The sequence below is a fragment of the Perognathus longimembris genome, chromosome 3 (genome assembly GCF_023159225.1).
Source record: "Perognathus longimembris pacificus isolate PPM17 chromosome 3, ASM2315922v1, whole genome shotgun sequence".
In the NCBI taxonomy this organism is placed as follows: domain Eukaryota; kingdom Metazoa; phylum Chordata; class Mammalia; order Rodentia; family Heteromyidae; genus Perognathus; species Perognathus longimembris.
In genome coordinates, this window is record NC_063163.1 from 108,535,363 (window position 1) to 108,555,941 (window position 20,579).

Here is a 20,579-nt window from a genome sequence, read left to right on the forward strand (position 1 = left end):
TTTCCTTGTGTTAAGTACATTAAAAATCTGTAGAGGTTTTTTTATCATTAATTCAGATTTTCTAAATATGTAATAAAAATCTCTGAATAGTAATATTTGTACTTATTTCCTTCCAGTTGTTATGTCTTTTAATCTTTTCCCAGTTATAACTCCTTTTTCTAATAAATTTAAGATTGTTAAATAAGAAGGAAGGTTGTAGACATCTTGGTTTTGCTCTGAGTTCCAATGAGGAATGATTTTAGTATTTTCAAAATAAGCTATGGGGTTTTGACCTGAGATTTATATCTTTGACTATTAATATGGTTTGTATCAGAAATGACCCCCCAAAGCACATATGTTAAATCACTGATCATCAAAGTATGGAGGTATTGGGAGCTGGTAGGACCTTTAGAATATGGAGGAAGTTAAGTCATTGGGACTATTACCTCAAAGGGTGTATTGGGACCATGGCTCCTCGTCCTCACGCTTTGCTTCTTGGCTGCTATGAGGTGAACAGGTCTCCTCCACCAGGTGCTCCTACCATAACTTGTGTGCTGCTATATAGGCCCAAAACAACAGGGCTAAGTGACCAGAGACTAAAACCTCTGGAACTATTACAACATAAGTCCAGCATCACAAAGAATCACACTATCTAAACTGAATGGATTTTTAGTGAAGCCTCTGTTCTGATGTAATTACAGATTCACACACAATTGTAAGAAACACGATAAAGAGCCTACAAACCCTTCACCCAGTTTCTCCCGGTGGAACATCTTCACAAAACTCTAGAACAACCAAATTATTGATTCTGACCAAGTGAACATGAGTAAACATTTTACCGCCACAAGAATCTCTTATGTTCCCTGTTGCCTTTTCGTATCCAAATGCCCCTTCTTTAAAAAGGAACTAATTATTGATAACACAACTTGGGTAAATCTCAAGAATTATGTTGCCCAAAAGAAGTTCCATCACAACAGAGTCCCAGGGGCACGACACAGAGGGGAGAGACTTGACAAATAGGACTACTACAAAATAAAAAGTTTCTGCCAAGCTAAAGACATAGCCACTAAACTAGAAAGACAACCAGCCATATGGGAAAAGATCTTCACCAGCACAGCAACAAAGTCCTAATATCCATCATCTACAGAGAACTCAAGAAACTAACCCCCTGCAAACCCAGTAAACCAATTATTAAATAGGCAAAGGAGCTAAAGAGAGACTTCACAGGAGAAGAAATAAAAATGTCAAAGAAACACATGTGGAAATGTTCAACATCCCTGGCAGTAAAGGAAATGCAAATAAAAACAGCCCTGTGATACCACCTCACTCCAGTTAGCATGGCCTATACTCTGAACTCAGGCAACCAACAAATGCTGGATATGATGTGGAGAAAGAGGAACCCGTCTCCACTGTTGGTGGGAGTGTAAACTAGTACAACCACTCTGGAGAACAGTATGGAGATGCCTCAAAAAACTCAATGTAGACATACCCTATGATCCAGCCATACCACTCCTACGCATATATCCTGAACAACAGGATCCAGGATACCATAAAGACACATGCACATCCTTGTTTATCACTGCACAATTCACAATAGCCAAAATATGGAAACAACCCAGATGCCCCATGCAGATGAATGGATCAAAAAAATGTGGCACATGTATACAATGGAATACTACATAGTGATTAGATATGATAAAATAATGGCATTCACAGGGAAATGGTCAGATCTTGAACAAATAATGTTGAGCAAGACAAGCCTAGAGCCCAAAGAACAAAGGCACATGGTCTCCATGATATGTGTTTGTTGGGGGGAGGAGGAGTACAGTAGAGATCATGTCTGTAAAACAACAAACTTCTTTTCAAATGGTATTTCCACATGTTTTGGTCAGCAACTTTACATTATGTCTCTAAAACCAAACAATTACTGAATAAGCATAAAAAGGTCTAGGATAGATCTATCAAAGGTTCACAATAGCTCAACAGCTACGTACATATGATTATATAGGATGAAGCTAAGCAATATGAACTCCAAGAGAGGGAAACAGGAGGATTTTATTGTTGTTGTTAGGTTTTATGTACTGGGTAAATTTCCTATGGCATATCCCAGGTGGTTACTGTATATGATTTTGGCACACTGGATATTGTATATATGCTTATCTGAACAAGGGAAGGGAAAGAAAAATGAGGGAGGGTGTAACTAATATGATAAGAAATGTACTCACTACCTTATTATGTAACTGTACCCCCTCTGTACATCACCTTGTCAATAAAAATAATTTAAAAAAGAAGTTCCATCACAATGATCAAATATATTTGATTCTATCATGTGGCACTCTTGAGATGAAAAAAAGAGATGGAGAAAATATTAGTGACAGTCTAACCTGAATATCAGTGTTCTGCCAACAGTGGCTTTTTTTTTTTTTTTTTGGTTGTTGTTGTTGTTGGTCGTGAGGCTTGAACTCTGAGCCTGGGCGCTGTCCCTGAGCTCTTCAGCTGAAGGCTAGTGCTCTACCACTTGAGCCACAAGACCACTTCCAGTTTTCTGGCAGTTAATTGGAGGTAAGAGTTTCACAACTTTTCCTGCCTGGGCTGGCTTTGAACTGCAATCCCCAGATCTCAACCTCCTGAGTAGCTAGGATTACAGGCGTGAGCCACCAGTTCCTAGCTAACTGTATCTTTTAAACATGATAGTTCTTATGTTTGTGGGGAAAATGTGCAGCATTGTTTAAGAAGGTAAGCTCAAGTTAAAGAAAACAGCATGATCACTTAGTTAACACCATGTTTTGGAAGAAAAAAATTTTTTTTATAGCAATTGGGTATCATTTAAATTTATATTCGGGCTGGGGATATAGCCTAGTGGCAAGAGTGCCTGCCTCGGATACATGAGGCCCTAGGTTCGATTCCCCAGCACCACATATACAGAAAACGGCCAGAAGCGGCGCTGTGGCTCAAGTGGCAGAGTGCTAGCCTTGAGCGGGAAGAAGCCAGGGACAGTGCTCAGGCCCTGAGTCCAAGGCCCAGGACTGGCCAAAAAAAAAAAAAAAAAAAAAAATTTATATTCACTTTCAGAGGCTGAAAATATGAAAGTATGGAGTAATGACTGAATAAAAGTATGAATCATTCATATAGTGAACTATATCTTTGCCAAAATAATAGAGAATATGTACAGATTCTTGTCTGTACATATCTTGAGGTATCTTTAGGGAAATGTCACCATGGTTAAGTGTGATTTTCTCCTGCTGTTTCTACCCAGCATATTGCTGCTTCCATACAGTCGATGGTAGGTGACATTAATTTCTTTTCTCTTTGTTCTCATGGACAGGTTTTAAGCCGTTGTGGGACAATTTCCATTGTTACTTGACAGAACAGAATCTTTGGAAGCTTTGAAAGTTTGTAGAGAATTTTCCTGAAAAAGGTGTTAGGATGAGGTGCTATGCTATGGTGGCTATCTTCGTATCTAACTGATTGCTGGCCTACACATTATATCACTGAATATCTCTTTCAGGGATCCAGTGCAGAATTTCCAATTAGACTCAACCTTATACTCTAGTCTTGGTTCTGGAAAGAAGAGTTCTTATTTCTAGCCTGAGATAAGCAGTCCTTTTGAGCAATAAAATTTATGCAGAAGTAAAAACTATACTCCGTGTTTGAAAAATACATTTTCTGTTTATTATAGAAACTTCTTGTAGGAGAGTGTCTGAAGGATGTCCCTATCCCTTTCTTTAGGTTCCTGTGAAGGTCTCTGACCTACACAAGTGTAAGAGAGACCTCCCCTTACTTACTTACTTGCTTAATTTGTAATAGAAACATTTGTAAGGAAAAGAACATGCTTTCAATAGACTGAAAATGAATCATCTCCTTTATTCATTTATTTTTTTTAACTCAGTTGTAGACTTGAACTCTGGGCCTGGGTGCTATCTGGGAGCACTTCAGCTCTAGGCTAGCACTCTACCACTTGAGCCATGGCACCACTTGCAAGTGGATCATCTCTAGAGTGAGAATGACAATGATTTTTAGCAAGGCATAAGGTTTTCTTTTTTTTGCTTTTTTTAAAAATTAAAGTCCAAGAGGCTTAGAGCATTAAGTCCTTCCCCAGGACTAGCCCACAGGGCAAAGTAACTATCTCAAAGTTCAAGGAGGTTTGTTGCCTTCATTGGACCTCTAATGCATGAATTACAGGGAAGAGGCTCAGTTAGCTAAAGATCTGTTATTATGAAAAATACTGATTGACCCATCTTAGGCTAGAAAGAAGCCATTTATTAATCCCTAAGGGGTGGGATACTAAAATAAAGGCATACTGTGACATTCAATGACCTTAGTGGGCTACATAGGGTGGTCATTTGTTTGTTGGTAAGTTAATTACAATGTTTTCTGTCAGAGACCTTTTGGGTTTTATTCAAATTTATTCATCACTCATGGATAATTGTTACCTAGTAATCCTCAGGGACTTGAGACCCTAAAGTCTCCTAGAGAAAGAAGTTGAAGCCAATCTTTGGCTAGTTCCTGCTGGTTTGAGGCATAGGCCTAGGTCAGAAGTATCTTGAACTCGCTCTCTCAATGGGGACAGTTGGGATTCCAAGTGAGAGAGATGATCTAGGGGATCCTTGCAGCAGGGGATTCTTTGGGGACTGTGATAAGGGGGTAGTTGTGTTTACCCTCCAAATCCATCCTTTTCACTTGGGTTCCTGCTCTGTTCCCTGGAATCTGGCTGATCAGGGCTGCAGGTTCTCTTAGAGGTGAGTGAAGCAGGGTATGCATTGGTCAGTCCTGTCCCTGAGGAAATGTGGTAGGCTGTGTCTATTACTTGGAGTCTCCTGGCCAAGTGACTCAGCTCTTTCCAGGCATCACTTCAGATTTCATGGTAATGATGTCGCTATATAAGACTTTGGGATTGTCCATGGTCTCATGATTTTCTTTTCTTTTTCTTTTTTTTTTTTTTTTTGGCCAGTCCTGGGCCTTGGACTCAGGGCCTGAGCACTGTCCCTGGCTTCCTTTTGCTCAAGGCTAGCACTCTGCCACTTGAGCCACAGTGCCACTTCTGGCTGTTTTCTGTATATGCGGTTCTGGGGAATCGAACCCAGGGCCTCATGTATACGAAGCAAGCTCTCTTGCCACTAGGCCATATCCCCAGCCCTGGTCTCATGATTTTCTTACATTCTACACATACATTAGAAGTAGTTGCTATTTTCTCAGGTTTGTGCTTCTCAGGACATCTTGTACATAAGAAGCCTCAGCATCTGGCAATAGAATCCGTTTTCTAAAACTTCATCTGGTCAATTTCTTCTCTCTTTCCTCACATAAACAGTGTCAGGGTTGGGTGCCCTGTGCCTTCTGTGAGTTCAAAAATATTATTGCAAGTAGAAAGTGCTAATGAATAGTTTTACATCAAACCCTACTGTTTTGCTTTTAGATGTTTCATATGGTATGGGAAAGTAGACTTTTAAAACAGCTTACATTTTAATTACCCAAAGATTACATAGCATGTCCTAGGTCCCCCATAAGCAGGGTAGGAGACTGATTAGTACAAGAAAACATTTGGGCTGAAGAAGAAGTTAAGTCTGATAGATAGCTCTGTTGTCTAAATTTTTTTTAAAATAATGTTTCATGATACAAATTCTCAGAGAATATTGTCATGGGATTTAGGTCATCTATGAAAAATGTACTAACCACTATTTTTCCTTTTCCTTCTTACTTTGTACATAACCACATTATTTCTCAAAGGCTTGGATTGGTGCACCTACAGCAGTATTTGCCTTCACAGTTCTTATTTCTTAGTTGTGCCAGGCACTGTCCATACCCAGCCAATCAATCACTCTCCACTCAACCACCCTCTTGTCCCTAACTTACTGTAGTTTTTTTTTTTTTATAAATTAATCTACATTGTTAACTACTTTCTCTAGTCCAAGACCTCTGAGAAGTAGTTGCCAAGAAAAGACTAAAGGTGCCTTGCCTGACAGGGAAAATGAGAAGGAACTAGAAGAAACTAGGAGAGCAAGTAGACTGACAAGGATGATGGCAACACTGTCAGAGAATTATTGGTCCAAAAACTATGGGAAAGTCTTTCACTTGTCATGAATAACCCTGCTTTAATACTGCTATTCTTTCTGCTGCTGCCTGTGGAAAGCCTGGCCTCTGCAAGTGTGGTATTTTACTTCAGCAGAGTAATCTATCACCCACACTTCCTCAAGTAGTGTATCTGAGAATCACATCTTTATGATCACCGTAAAGAACACAACTCCTAATGTGCATTTCATTCAAAAGTTTCTTAAGAGACTGGCAAGTTAAACAAAAGGAAAGAAAATAAAATTCCAAAATGTATGTAATTTTGTCTTCTACAGAGTTGTTACAACTCTTTATGGTAGCTTCTGCTTAATCTTAGTTCATCTGCCTATTATAAACATTCTTCTAGTCCTTCTCATGGCTGTAATGTTTCATATTTTCATTTGTTTGGTTTATATTCACTTGACTAAAAAGCTAATTAAGTATTGGCACCTATTATAGTGCCTAACACACTCTGGTAGAATAAATCGATCTTGACTATGTAAAAATAACACAGACATGGGTTGGCACTACTCTGAGGTAGATTTTCCTGAGGAACTTTGACGTAGGTCTGAAACCTATCACTAGAGACAGTGTTCTTGCCAGATTCCTTGCCATCAATGCTGGAAACTTAATTTAGCAAACAATTTGATCATTTGTGACTAACGTCGACACTAGTGAAAATATGTCCCACATTACATTATATTTTCACCTTTCTTGTATTCCTTTGCTATCAGTCTGCTTGCTTATCTAACCACTAGGCCAGGAAAAAATTGGCTTTTTTATTTCCTTCAACATAGATGATTGTCACAGAACTTCCTGTCAGTAGAGTTACACAGAATAAACCCTTTATGTTTACCTTATGTATCTCAGTAACTTTTCACATTTTATTTGTTATTACTAAGTAAACAATTTCACTGAATAAAAATATCACTGTCTTTACAAAAAAAGTTCCTTAAGAGACTCATTTTAAAGCACAAAGTTAGAACTCCATAACAATGTTTATTACATGGTAAAATAAACTATTTAACAAGAATAACACAAAGGATGGGAGGAAATGGAAGCAAACTCTCATACATTTACTTAGATAATGCATAATTGTTAAAATGTTATTTTAAGATAAATCTTGATAAGATAAAGCCAGATATTGGCAATACTATTAGTACATACCAATAAGATGAGATACAGTTATGAAGTCCACAAATGCTATGCAACCAAATACTAAAAAGTACAAAAAAATTTAAAGGAAGGCAAGAAAAGAAGGGAAAAATTAACCAAGACCGGACCAGATGGGAAGAATAGAAAACAAATAGCAATATGGGAAGCTTAACTCAATAATTACATTAAATATAAGGACTCTAAATATGCCAATTTAGAGATGGAAAAAGTTAAACAGGGTGATGGAAAAAAATAAAAATCTAACTACATTCAGTTTAAATGAATCACACATTAACTTAAAAAACAGATTTTAAAAAAAATTACAGCAAACAGTGTGGAGATGCCTAAAAAAACTAAAAATAAAACTAACATATGATTCAGCATTCCCACTACTGGGTATCTATCCAAAGGAAATGGTATTATTGTATCAAAGAGATGTTTATTACAGAACTATTGATAATAGCTAAGAAATAGAGTTAACCAAGGTATCTATCCATGGATGAATGGATAAGAAAAATGTGCTAGATGTATGCATTGGAATATTAGTATCATTAAAGTAATTAAATCCTGTCATTTTGGCACAATGGATGGAATTAAATGCTATTGCATTAAGTGAAATAATCTTGTCACAGCAATACCATGTGTTCTCACTCATTTATTGAAACAAAAAAAAGTCAGTCTCTTAGAACAGAATAGAAAAATGGTCATTAGAGACAGAAAAGGGCAGTGGAACAGAAAGTGTTATACAAGGGCTCTCAAATACAGTTTGATAGGAAGAATTACTCCTCATTTTCTACAGCCTAGGAGTGTAATATTTTCTACATCCACATGCATTTATAAACTTCTTTGCTAAGTGGCAACCCCTTTGTACTACTACTTAAAGTTAATAAAAATAAAAAGATTATACCAATCTATGATGCATCTCAGAATAGCAAGAAGACTATGGAAGTTCCCAGAAAGATAGAAAGGATAACATTCAAGGAGCTGAAAATACCAACACCCTTACTTAATCATTACAACATCATGTATGTGTGTCTAATTATTATTTGAAATTCCATAAATAAGCACAAGTATGTCCCAATTTAAAAGTAAAACAAAAAGGGCATATTGTGCAAGAATCACAAGAAATCAAGAATACTCATATTGCTTTCTGATAGACTTCAGGGCAAGCAATATTAACAAAGATTATTAGAGACATTTCATAACAATTCAAGCATCATGTAATAGAAACCACATAGCAATCCAAATATGCACTGACTTCATGAGAACATCAAATAATTGAAGTGAATGCTTCCAGTAACTAATGAAACATGTAGAGAGAAAATCATTACTGACATAGAAGACTTGAACAATACGATCAACTTCCATGAACAAACTGACATTTATAGAACATTTTACCCAAAACAAAACCCACAGATTTTCCCCCACGTGTACAGGGTAAATCACCAAGCTACACCATATGCTGAAGCATTAAACATATTTCAATAAAATGAAAAGTACTGAAAACACACAAAATATGCTCTTATTGCTGTGGAACTAAATAGAAACTAAAAACAGAACTCTGAAAAATCTCCAAATAAATGGATAACAGAACTCATACCTCTAGATAATCCAGATGCTGAAAGAGAAACCACAAGGGAAATTAGGAAATAATTCTGACCCAATAAAAGTGGGAATAAAATACTGAGCACTGTATGATTTCTCTAAAATAGCCTTTGTAAGGAAATTTATAAATTTTAGACATCTATGTTATAGAAGAAAAGTTTAAAATGAGTAATGCACATACTTACAAACAGAAAAGCCAATTGCTCAAAGCAAATACAGGGAGAAAAGAAATGATTAAGATGAAATACAAATGAATGAAATAAAAAATCACAACCAATAGAGAATATCCATGAAAACAACCTAGGTTTTTAAAAAGATTGATAAAATTGATAAAAATTCTAACTAAACTGCTCAAAAAGATCTAAAATGGAAAATTTTTAACAGCAATAAAGAAAAAAGGTCAATCAGTGCAGATTTTATACACTTTAAAATGGTTTTATTGTTATTATAAAGATGATGTATAGAAGGGTTACATAATCCAGGCAAAGAGTACATTTCTTTTTGGACAATATCACCTCTTCTCTGACTCTTTCCCAGTTTATCCCTCTCATCCTCATTCACATGTTTTGCAGTTTATTTTCAATATCGTGTCCAGTGAGTACCATGGCTGCATTTGTTCACCCTTTATATCCCTCCATTTTTGTGCCTCTTCTTATATAAACAGAACAGAAAAGAAAATAGAAACACCAAAAAAGAAAAAAGCCCATTATTTTCATTTCTTGGAGTTCATTTTGATAAATGTAACTTTGTATGTTCAGATGCACATAGGCATTGCCCTTTGTGCGAATGCCTGGAGTCCTGTCTAATTTATCATATCTCAGTGTATTTTAGGTATAGCTTCTGAATATGAGAGAAAACACCTGGTGTTTGCCTCTTTGAGCATGACTTCCCTCACTTAACACAATTTGTTCTAGGTCCATCCATTTCCCTGAAAATGACATAATATTCTTTCTAATGGCTGTGTAAAATTCCATTGTGTATAGATAGCACATTTTTTATTCACTCATTTATTGCAGGGCATCTGGGCTGTTTCTACAACTTGGATATTGTGAATAATGCAGCAATGAACATGGATATGCAAGTGTCTTTATGGTCTCCTGAGTAAATGCCCATGAGTGGTATGGCTGAGTTGTAGGGAAGGTCTATGTTTAGTTTTTTTTTGAGGAATGTCCAAACTTCTGTCTAGAGTAGCTATACTAGTTTACATTGCCACCAACACTGCAATAGGGTTCTTTTTTCCCCACATCCCTGCCAGCATTTGTTTTGTGTTTTTTTAAAAACAGCATTTATTTACATTTCATTTATTTTCACAAAGATGAAAGAGGTTGAAGGAAATATATATATATATATATACACATATATGTGTGTGCATGTATATTTAGAGTAGTCTCATATTACTTAATTCAGTTATGTTTTTCACAAAACCAACAGACTCAAGTTAGGTCTAAAGGGAATCAAAGAATTTATCATTCAGCTTTCCATCCTTAGCAAAGACTGAAATTATTCCATTACAGGCGGATGCAAATCTCCCACAGTGATAGGTAAATGCCAATTCATACATATGTTGCTAAAGAACCAGCTTCAGTCAAATCTGTCATGACAACCAACAAATCCACAATGAAAGGCACAATCATCACAATATGGGACAGTAAGTTTTGTGCAACATTTAAGAAATGGAATTTACACAGGAGAAAACACAACTGGCTCTTCAGTCAACATCATCACAGTAGCAATATTCAGTGTCTGCTCATTCAAGTATATACATTATTCTCAACACTGGACTTCAGTACAATAGTTACAACAGACTTTGTAACTATGATATCCACAGATCATTTACAAACACATGTAAAACAAAACATAAAAAAAAATTTACCCCAAGATTTTGTAACAATTCCAAACCTGTCAACAATGACCACTATCTATTTTGCTGGTAATTTTATTGGTTTAAACAACTTTAAAAATGACATTGAGTTTTATTTTAAAAATTAACAAAATACTGACAATGGCTCAACATTTGAAAAGTCATATCATCTGCATTGTCTCTATTTCAGTAGTTTCTATTTTGTGAGTTTCTTTCTTTCACCACTTTCTCCATCAGCAACAACCCCCAAATCTCCAGTTCTGCTGCTGTGGACGTACCACATCTGGAAACTCCAAGTCCTCTGAAATGGCGGGACCGGCTTTTTCAGGGCCCACATGAACAGCTGTGGTCTCTGCGTTTTTCAGAAAACAGAAGTGCTTCACTCTCTGGTGTAGGAAATCGTTCTTGGTAGACTTCAGGATAGGATTTCTGAAACTGCTTCAGTTTCTTCTTCCTCTCTTTGCTGGAGAGCTTGGCATCCACTATGACTTCCTCCAGCAAGGCAGCCAGTGGTTCCTGAGAGCCATATGCTCTCTGGTATTCAAATGCCTCAGGGCTGATTTGATGGCAAAATGAAGGAGCAGATAATGTGACATACATATCAGCTCCTGGGTATTTTATCTGGACTCTTCATAGATGAGCCACATGCTCCTCTATGGACGCCTGCAAAGCCAAAGGGACTTTCAGAATCTTCTGGTAATTGTCCATCAGAAATGTCACCAACCTAAGCAGCTAATAACTCATCTAAGTCTACTTCATCCTTAGAACACAAGACACACCGGGAAAATGTCTGAACCATCAGCGTCTGAGTGCCGAAACCATCACACAGTGGTGGCATCTCTTCGTTTAGGCAGATCCTTGTCATCATCCTCATGAGCAGCTCCTGCCAGCATTTGTTGTTGTTCGAATTCACAATGTCAGCCAATCTAACTAAGGTGAGATGGGATCTCAGAGTTATTTTGATTTGCATTGCCTTTATGGCCAGGGATGATGAGCATTTCCTCATGTGTTTCTTTGCTATTCTTAACTTTTCTTCTGAGAAGTCTCTCTTTAGTTCCTTTTCCCATCTAGTAATTGGTTTATTAGCTTGGGGAGGGATTAGTTTCTTGAGCTCCTTGTATATTTTGGATATTAGGCCTTTTTCTGATGTATTGCTGGTAAAGACTTCCTTGTCTGTTGCCTGTCATCCTACTTTAGTAACTGTCCTTTGCTGGGCAAAACCTTTTCAGTTAGATGTAATCCATTTGTCAAATCTTTATAGACTTTCAAAAAATAAAATAAAATATTGTGAATAAGTTTATTCTAGTTAAGTTGACCACTGAAAAGAACTGGATAATTCTTTCAAGCATACAAATTAATAAAATTTACAAACCAGGAAATAGAAACATTAAGTAGCTCTCAATGAATTAAAGAGTGCATTATGTAGCCCAGGCTGGCCTGGAACTTGCCACTCGCCCATCAAAGCTTTTTGAGTGCTAAGATTTACAGCATTAACTACTATGCCCAGAGGAATTTGTTCCTAAGGACCTTTGCAAAATAAATTTCAGCTCTTTAAAAATGTCTTCACTGTGCAATTCTTCAAGACATCCCATGTTCAAATACAGATTAAAAAGTGATATCAAAGAGGAAAAATAGAGTGCAAGAGTACAATTTATTTAAAATCTTTTAGTTCTCTCCTTTGAGTGTACAGAAATATTTATCGTGATTGAAGTTCTCTTTTTGCAGGGAGAACTTCTGTCAACTTTATGGTCAATCAGGCCACGCCTGTGACTTAGACCATTTTAACCATGCATACCTTTCTCACACACTGTCCCTGGATGTCTGTCTGTTTAAAAGTGTCTGCACTCCTGAAGTTGGTTGAAGACACACTGAAGCTTCCTTCCCATGGCTGCCATGTAATAAATCTTTCTTTGTCCTTTACCACATCTCTTTACTTGATGTATGGGAACATGGGAGACTTCTAAAGTTTGGGCATGGGGGTCTAAAAATCCAATGCCAATTAAATGCCTTCTTATTTAATTTTATGCTCATTCTTAGACTCTAATTGAACTTACTCCAAATGAAAATATTTAATTTGCCATTTTGTCTTTCTGGACAAGTTGACTTTTTTTCTTTTTTGCTAAAATTGTGGTTTGTTCTTGGACGTTTCTTGTGTGGAACAGAAGGGAGTATCTTCAGCTCCACCTACATGCTATTTGATAGCATACCAGACACTTGAGGGTGAATGCATGCACCACATATACACAAATCTTGAGTTTATATACATCGACCCATGAATTTGCTACAATCTATGTATCACAAGTACTCAAACCAACAGTAAAAAGACTTAGAGAAACCCTGGCTCACTTGAAAAATCTTGATGAATTGAAAATGAAATTGCCATGGAAACCATCCCTGAAGTGGTCTCTCTCTCTCTCTTTCTCTCTCTCTCTCTCAAACACACACACACACACACACACACACACAACATACACTAAAAATAATCTTGCAAAGCTCTTAGAAGCAAGCAAACATTTAATGAACTCCTGAGGTCCTCTTTGCTTTTAGTCTCAAGAAGAACTTGCCTTGTGGGGCTGATTTTAAATTTTTTAATAATTATTTGATAGTTTATTTGATAATTATTTGATAGTGTGTGTAGTGAGATTCAGAATAGGATATAAAATTTATTAGAATCCTCCTGAGATGTGGAGTGTTATAAGTTGGCACATGAGACATCATCATTACTGAGATTAAGCTGAGCATGACCAAGCTATGTGCAAGTATGTAAAAGTACTGAAAATCATACACAAGCAGGATATGTGCAGTGTGGTTAGTTGAGGTTGGTTAGAAGAAGATGGACTTTAAAAAAATGATTTTTGTAGTGTTTTCAAGAGTATTTCATCCTTCATTTGGACCAAAAACGTATATAAGTCATTTGCTAGCTAAGGCTTTAATTCTTCTGAATTGAAATTTATTTCTTGGTTACAAAATTTGTTATCCTTCATATAAGAAAGTCTCATACAGAATTTAGAATGAAAGTTGCTACCCAAAACTTTATTAATTCTTATAATAGTCTCAACCAATGATGTAGGCAATAAGACCTGTGATTTTCTAAATTTTCAGCCAGGTCTTTACCCTCCTACTACATTCAGAATTTTCTTGCTCCAAGCCAGTGATTTGAATTAAAGGATTACATTTCAAGATCAGGGCAAAAGATGTGACTCCATGCATGGTATTAAGCCACGAATTACTGATCTCATTGAGCAAAGCTTCAAGTCTCTTTTGACTACTTGCTCCAAAAAAGTATTTGTTTATTTGTCGATATTAAACTATTAAACTGCACGAACAGGCAGGAGATTATTTTTGAACTTGAAGAATTTCAAATATCTGGATAAAATAATGAATTCCCCTTTTTGATGTTTAGTACTCCCTAGTTTGACCTTTCTTGGCCCTAACGCTCTCCATTTGCCTTTAAAATTACTTGCTTTTATGAATGAAGAATCCTATTGTAATTAAAAGAACTGCTTCAGAGAATTCATTTTCACTCATAGGGAGGCAGTATAGCCAATAATTAAGACTAGAATATTGGAGTTGGACAGACCATAGTTGACTCAAGATTAGCTCCTGATTTAGTAAAGAATTTTAAATTGATAGATAATATCATTTATATTTGTTGTGCACAGGCATTTGAAGCATATGTAAATAAACATAGCTAGTCAATAAATGCATTGCCTTGCATACTTATTTTTGTGGTGAGAACACTTAATATCCATTCTTTAAGAATAAAATATATCATCATTAAATATAGTCTCCTTGTTTTAAAAACAAAAATTAGCAGATATAAGTTATGAGGTGACTGTGAGTAACAAATGATGTAACATTTGTACATTGCTGTTGGATTCTCAGTGGGGTATTGGGTTGGACACATTGTTGAACATACAGAGAGGGTCAATACAAGTTACTAAGAATTATTTTCCCCCACTGTGCTTTGTTTTTAATTGTGCCTAAAATGATGCAACTTAAAGGTTAAAAAAGATCACTAAAAGCATGTAAAGCTTATCAAAAGTACATGGAATCTCTTCTGGTTGAGTCAGACTCTGGGGCAATGGTCCTGTGGGAGCCTCTGTAACACGCTCACTAAGCTCGCTAATAAAAGATCTTCAGTTTCCTTCTATCCATGGTGCTAGAAAAAGATGCTATCCCTCCCCTGGAAACCCAACAGGAGCTTCAGGAGGCAACCAGACATCGTGCTGTGCAGCACCAAATAAACTAGCACAATTGACTCTAAAAGTGGAGACGCAGAAGCAGAGTTGTCTGCACTCCAAGTTGCCCAGTTCTTTCCTTTAGATTCATTTCCATCTTCAAGAAAGAGATGGATGGGAAGAAGTAGAGAACAGCAGTGTGGCTCAGGCTGAAGCAGGTGAGTGCCTGACCCACTATGTGCTTCATAGAGTTACAAGCTCCAAGCAGAGAGGCTAGATCATTGGAGTTCATCTACTGTAGTAAGTCAGTAGTACTGGGATTTTGTGCAGATTGCTTAGGCCTAGGGTCCTCACATGTAAAATGGGGACTGCTGTAATGCCTCCCAGCAGTTGGAAGAATACCTAGCCCCTAGTCAGTGCCACAGCCTGTAGATGTCTTTTTTCTTCTTCCTTTACCCCCATAGATTCCGTGAACTTCCAAGGTGTGTAGCCAGCAGAAGTTGACTCTTTTCTTTTTCCTTTCATAGACCCTCCTAGAGGAGAATGTCTGCAGAAAACTCCTCCTTTGTGACAGAGTTCGTCCTTTCAGGCTTAACAGATCAGCCAGGACTCCAGATGCCGCTCTTCTTGCTGTTTCTAGGTTTCTACATGGTCACTGTGGTGGGGAATTTGGGCCTAATAGCTTTGATTGGGTTGAACTCTCACCTGCATATTCCAATGTACTTCTTCCTCTTCAACCTGTCCTTCATAGATTGCAGTTACTCCACTACCCTCACCCCTAAAATGCTCATGGGTTTTGTCTTAAAGAAAAACCTCATTTCCTATGCTGGGTGTATAACTCAATTCTTTTTCTTTTGCTTCTTTGTCTTTTCTGAATCCTACATTCTATCAGCGATGGCTTATGATCGCTATGTTGCCATCTGTAAACCACTATTGTACAAGGTCATTATGTCTCCCCAAATGTGTTTCTTCCTTTTGGCTGGAGTCTATGGGATGGGGGTTTTTGGGGCTGTAGCCCATATGGGAAATATAATGTTTATAACCTTTTGTGAAGATAATCTGATCAATCACTACATGTGTGACATCATTCCTCTCCTTGAACTGTCCTGTAATAGTTCTTACATACACCTACTGGTGGTCTTTATTGTGGTGACCATTGGCATTGGTATTCCCATTGTTACTATTTTTATTTCTTATGGTTTTATTCTTTCCAACATTCTCCACATTAGCTCCTCTTCTGGCAGGTCCAAAGCCTTCAGTACCTGCAGCTCCCATATTATTGTGGTATCTCTTTTCTTTGGGTCCGGAGCTTTTATGTACCTCAAACCACCTTCTATTTTGCCACTGGACCAGGGAAAAGTGTCCTCTATCTTCTATACTGCAGTGGTGCCCATGTTCAACCCATTAATCTATAGCCTGAGGAATAAGGATGTCAAAATTGCCCTGAAGAAAACCTTAAGTAGAAATGTCTTCTGAAAGTGATTGAGAAGAAGAATCCAAAACTTTATGAGAATTTTCTTTATTTCCATTTTCAGTGAAGGAAACAAAAATCAATGCTGTCTGTTCTCTACCGAAAAGATCTTAAATCTTATTCTAGGTCCTTGAATTTCATCCAGTTTACTGTGCTTCCCTTTATTTCTGCTATCTTGTTGCTTTTTTTTCCCCCTCATGGCCAGTTTCACTTCTAAGTTTATTGTTATTTGTTCTTTTTGTTTTGTAATTTTCAAGAAGTCTATTCACAGTGATGCTATGTGACTTTACATGGATTAATTTTTGGAAGATCACTTTTGAAAGTGCTGGAGATGAACAATTTGGTTGAATCATGGAAGTTTGGGAATCATTTTTAGCATGTGTCTATATGCACATGAGATATGATTTGCTATGTTGATCCCTAGAAATATGATGTGCAAGCAATTCCTGTGAATGGTTACACCTTTGACCAAAAGTAGATGATTTGTCTTTAACTGGCTTGTTGTTCCATGTCCCAGCAGGCCAAAGGATGGGATAATTCATTTTAAAAAATTAATGCATTTTTATTCAAGTACTGTTTTTTTCACATTATAAATATAACCCATCCTTAAGGATTTACTTCTCAATTTGTTTTTGTGCTACATTACAATATGAGTTATCATTTAAAAATCAATATTTACATTACAATGTTGGCAGTAAATAATACTCATCAAAGCAAAGTGTACCCATTTGTATTTTTACATTATGTAAGTGCAACTTATTCTTTCTCAATAGATCTATTCTCTCAAAATATAATAAACTTAAAGATGGTGAAATGGATTTGTTGGTATCCAATTATCCAACATTTTCTGTGTAAAATCTAAAAACCCAAGAATTGTTTGCCATGAAATACATGAAATTTACTTTACTACATCAATTGTGTTACTGACATTCTCTCTAGGAGATCACAGTAAGAGCGTGTATGATGTGCTCCCTTCTCTTGTGGAGGGAAGGCCTGAAGTTTTCTATCTCTGCTTGTACCTGGGTTTATAAAATTTATATGGAGAGTTAGAAGGAATTAGCAAGTTGTGTGGTTTCAGATCTAAGCTCTTCCTTCCAACTAGCTTTATTCACAGTAAAATCCGATCTTTAGATCCCCTTATATATCTGCCTTCCGTGTTTCATTTCTCACACTGCTAAGGAAGACTGACAGTCATTTTCATAATAAGTCCTCTCCCAACAGTATTTTCTCTGTCCCTTTACACATCAACTGATTCATCCATTATTATCATCTTCCTCTTCCCAAGGAAGAAGGCTTTACTGGACATCAGTAAAGCTCCCAGTTTTGTTTACACTGATGCATTTCTGCCTGGAATGATCTGCCTTCTTTTCTTCAGGTCAGTTTCTTAATTATCTTTCAGGACTCATAGCAATTAGTTACCAGCATAACATAAATTTGACCTCATGTTTCCATGGTAACATGTTAGGATAGGACTTGGTTTCAAAGTGAAAATGTAGACTGAAGTAAATATATAATAAATAAACTATCATAGAAGCAAAAATACATCACACATGGAAAACCATGTGTGTATATGTGTGTGTGTGTGTGTGTGTGTGTGTGTGTGTGTGTGTCTGTCTGTCTGTGTGTACCTGTCCTGGGGCTTAAACTTGGGGTCTGGAAGCTATACCTGACCCTTTTTTTTTACCCTTCAAAGCTAGTGCTCCACCACTTAAGCCACCGCTTAAGCTTCCAGCTTTTCAGTGATTCATTGAAAATTACAGCTTCACTATGGACTTTCCTGCCCCAGCTAGCTTTGGACTGCAATCCTCAGATCTCAGCCTCCCGAGTAGATAGGATTACAGGCAGGAGCCACTGGTCCCCAGCTGAAAAACAATATTTTTTAACAATTAAAATTAGGTCCCTAATTTTGTAACATGGACAATAAACTACATTAAGTTGATTACTTACGAAATCTCAGTGGATATATTTGTAAAACATAGCCCATGAAAAATAGAACTTTGGGATAGCATTGATCACTTACATTGTCAAGAATATTTATGTTAGCTAAACATTAAATTATTAATGAGTTTTAACAAAGTTAGATGTTAACTGATGGAGTATTATTTTATAAAACTTTACAGAAGATATTCAGTGGATGCATTTATTCCCTATATAGCTGATTTCTCTCACTCTTTGTTTTTTGTTTGTTGTTTTGTTAATACTGGAATTTGGACTCAAGGTCCTTGAACTTGAGATAAGCATTTATTTCCACTTGAGTCATGTCTCCAATAGGGTGAAATAGTTGATTTCTAGTTTCATTGAAAAAAAAAAGATGGGGGCTGGAGGCATGGCTTACAGCACCAGCCAATGAGTGAAAGCCAATGTCAGATACTGAGTTTAAGTTCTAGTTTAAAAAAAAAAAGAAAGAAAAAATATGGATATGATAACTAATCCAAGTTAAGTTTTTTAAATCTATTTACCCTCTTTTTACAATTTAACTTCTTGCTTTGTCTTCAGGATATATATTCAAACAAAGCTTTTTAAAATTATGGGTTGCAAATCAAAAGTGGACCATGACAACTTACCAGAGGAAAACTATTGGGAAAAAGCCAAGGATGTTTGTTGATACATACATAAAGGGAAGTCTGAAACTATGGATTTGAAAGAACCAGGGACAACTCCAGGCCCAGCCCCTTGACGTGGCTCCCTATATGTGGCAGGAGGCTGGGCATCTGAGAAGCTGTGCTCCTTAGTTGTATCTGCAAAAGACACAGTGTTGCTGTTGCCATGCTTTTGCTGCTGCTGAGGCAGCAGAGCCATCAGGATAGAGTGGGGGACAGGTAGAGTGATCACGGAAAGGCAAGCTTCAGGTAGCTGGCTCTGTGCAGAGGAACATCTGCACTAAAAGCAGAAGTAATTTGTCAGGACACAGGCCAAGACACAGGTAATTATAGGGAGTCTTGCATTTGAATAGGTCCTTACTGGTGGATGATGCAGACCTAGCACTTCACCCAGGATGGGTGCCAAGTTGCTCTCTTTCGTCCATCCCTGAGTGGGTGGAGCTGCGTGGTTTTATGCTGCCCTGTCATTACTGAGGTGTGGGAGGTTGTGTGTGTGTGGGGGGAGGGGGGGAGTGCCTCAGGAACAAGCCACACATTTAGTTGGTATAGAATTTGTTTTGATTTCTTTTTAAAAATGCATTGAAGGTTTTTATTTTGTTGGAAGTAGAGATACAAGACTCAGCTATGATTGTGTCTCTTCATTGTAATCTGTGATCTGAAGATCTTTCACTCTGGGCCTTAATTCATTCATGCAAACTTCCTTGCATTTAGTGCAGCTTTAAAAAAAAAAAATCCCTGACCCTGGTCTTTGTGCAAAATGTTTTGATCTCACTAGAATTGTCTTTTTTTTTTTTTGCCAGTCCTGGGGCTTGGACTCAGGGCCTGAGTACGCAAGGCTAGCACTCTGCCACTTGAGCACACAGCGCCGCTTCTGGCCATTTTCTGTATATGTGGTGCTGGGGAATTGAACCCAGGGCTTCATGTATATGAGGCAAGCACTCTTGCCACTAGGCCATATCCCCAGCCCCTGGAATTGTCTTTTTAAAAAATAGTTGAGTTGGTTGGCGTTCTTAACTTTAGAAGTCAATTCTCTTTTATCTAGGCAACCTCTAAATGTATGCCAGGACTTGCAAAATGAAGGCTGCATAATCCTAAATCCAGGTAGTGACAGTGTGCTGTGGATGGTGGAGTGTGACATTTGTAATTAGATGATTAGGCCTTGAACCCCCGTTTTATTTTTGAGAGTGATGAGTCAATGTCTTTACTTCTAAAATGAAGAAATAAATCATATAAACGCAGGACTATTTTGAGGGTTATATAGGATAATAAATATAAAAATTCTTTCAAGTTTTAACCTCCTATCCTAGGGTGGATTGTCATCTAGGCATTTGGATTTATCTTTATTTATATATTTTTTTAGTTCTGTGCTGTTTTCTTTTGTCTAATTAACTTTTTAAAAAATATCTTTAAAATTGTTCAAAGGCGTTTTCAGCATGTCAGTGTATGAATAAAACAAATCTTGACTAGCATCACCCTTTCCATCACTCTTTCCTCTACATATACCTATTCCAAACCCATCCACCCACCCCGTTACCTAGTTCTATTTTCACATGCATATATTGAGTATTAAGACTGTGTCAGCCCCCTGTTCCACTCTCTATCTGTCTTCACCCTAAATTCTAGGGCCCTTAGATAAAACAAATTTCAGCTTCTTTAAACTAGGGTTTGGTATTTTTAGAAGC

The 20,579-nt window shown here is 37.1% G+C and overlaps 1 protein-coding gene across 1 annotated transcript; it reads left to right on the forward strand.

Annotated features, from left to right (window-relative positions):
- The first annotated feature begins 9,859 nt into the window (after nucleotides 1-9,859).
- Nucleotides 9,860-16,302, forward strand: LOC125348025 (olfactory receptor 8B12-like). The gene is made up of 2 exons (XM_048340962.1): nucleotides 9,860-9,867; nucleotides 15,366-16,302. Exons 1-2 carry the CDS (start codon nucleotides 9,860-9,862, stop codon nucleotides 16,300-16,302), a joined length of 945 nt encoding a protein of 314 aa, XP_048196919.1.
- The last annotated feature ends 4,277 nt before the right edge of the window (nucleotides 16,303-20,579 follow it).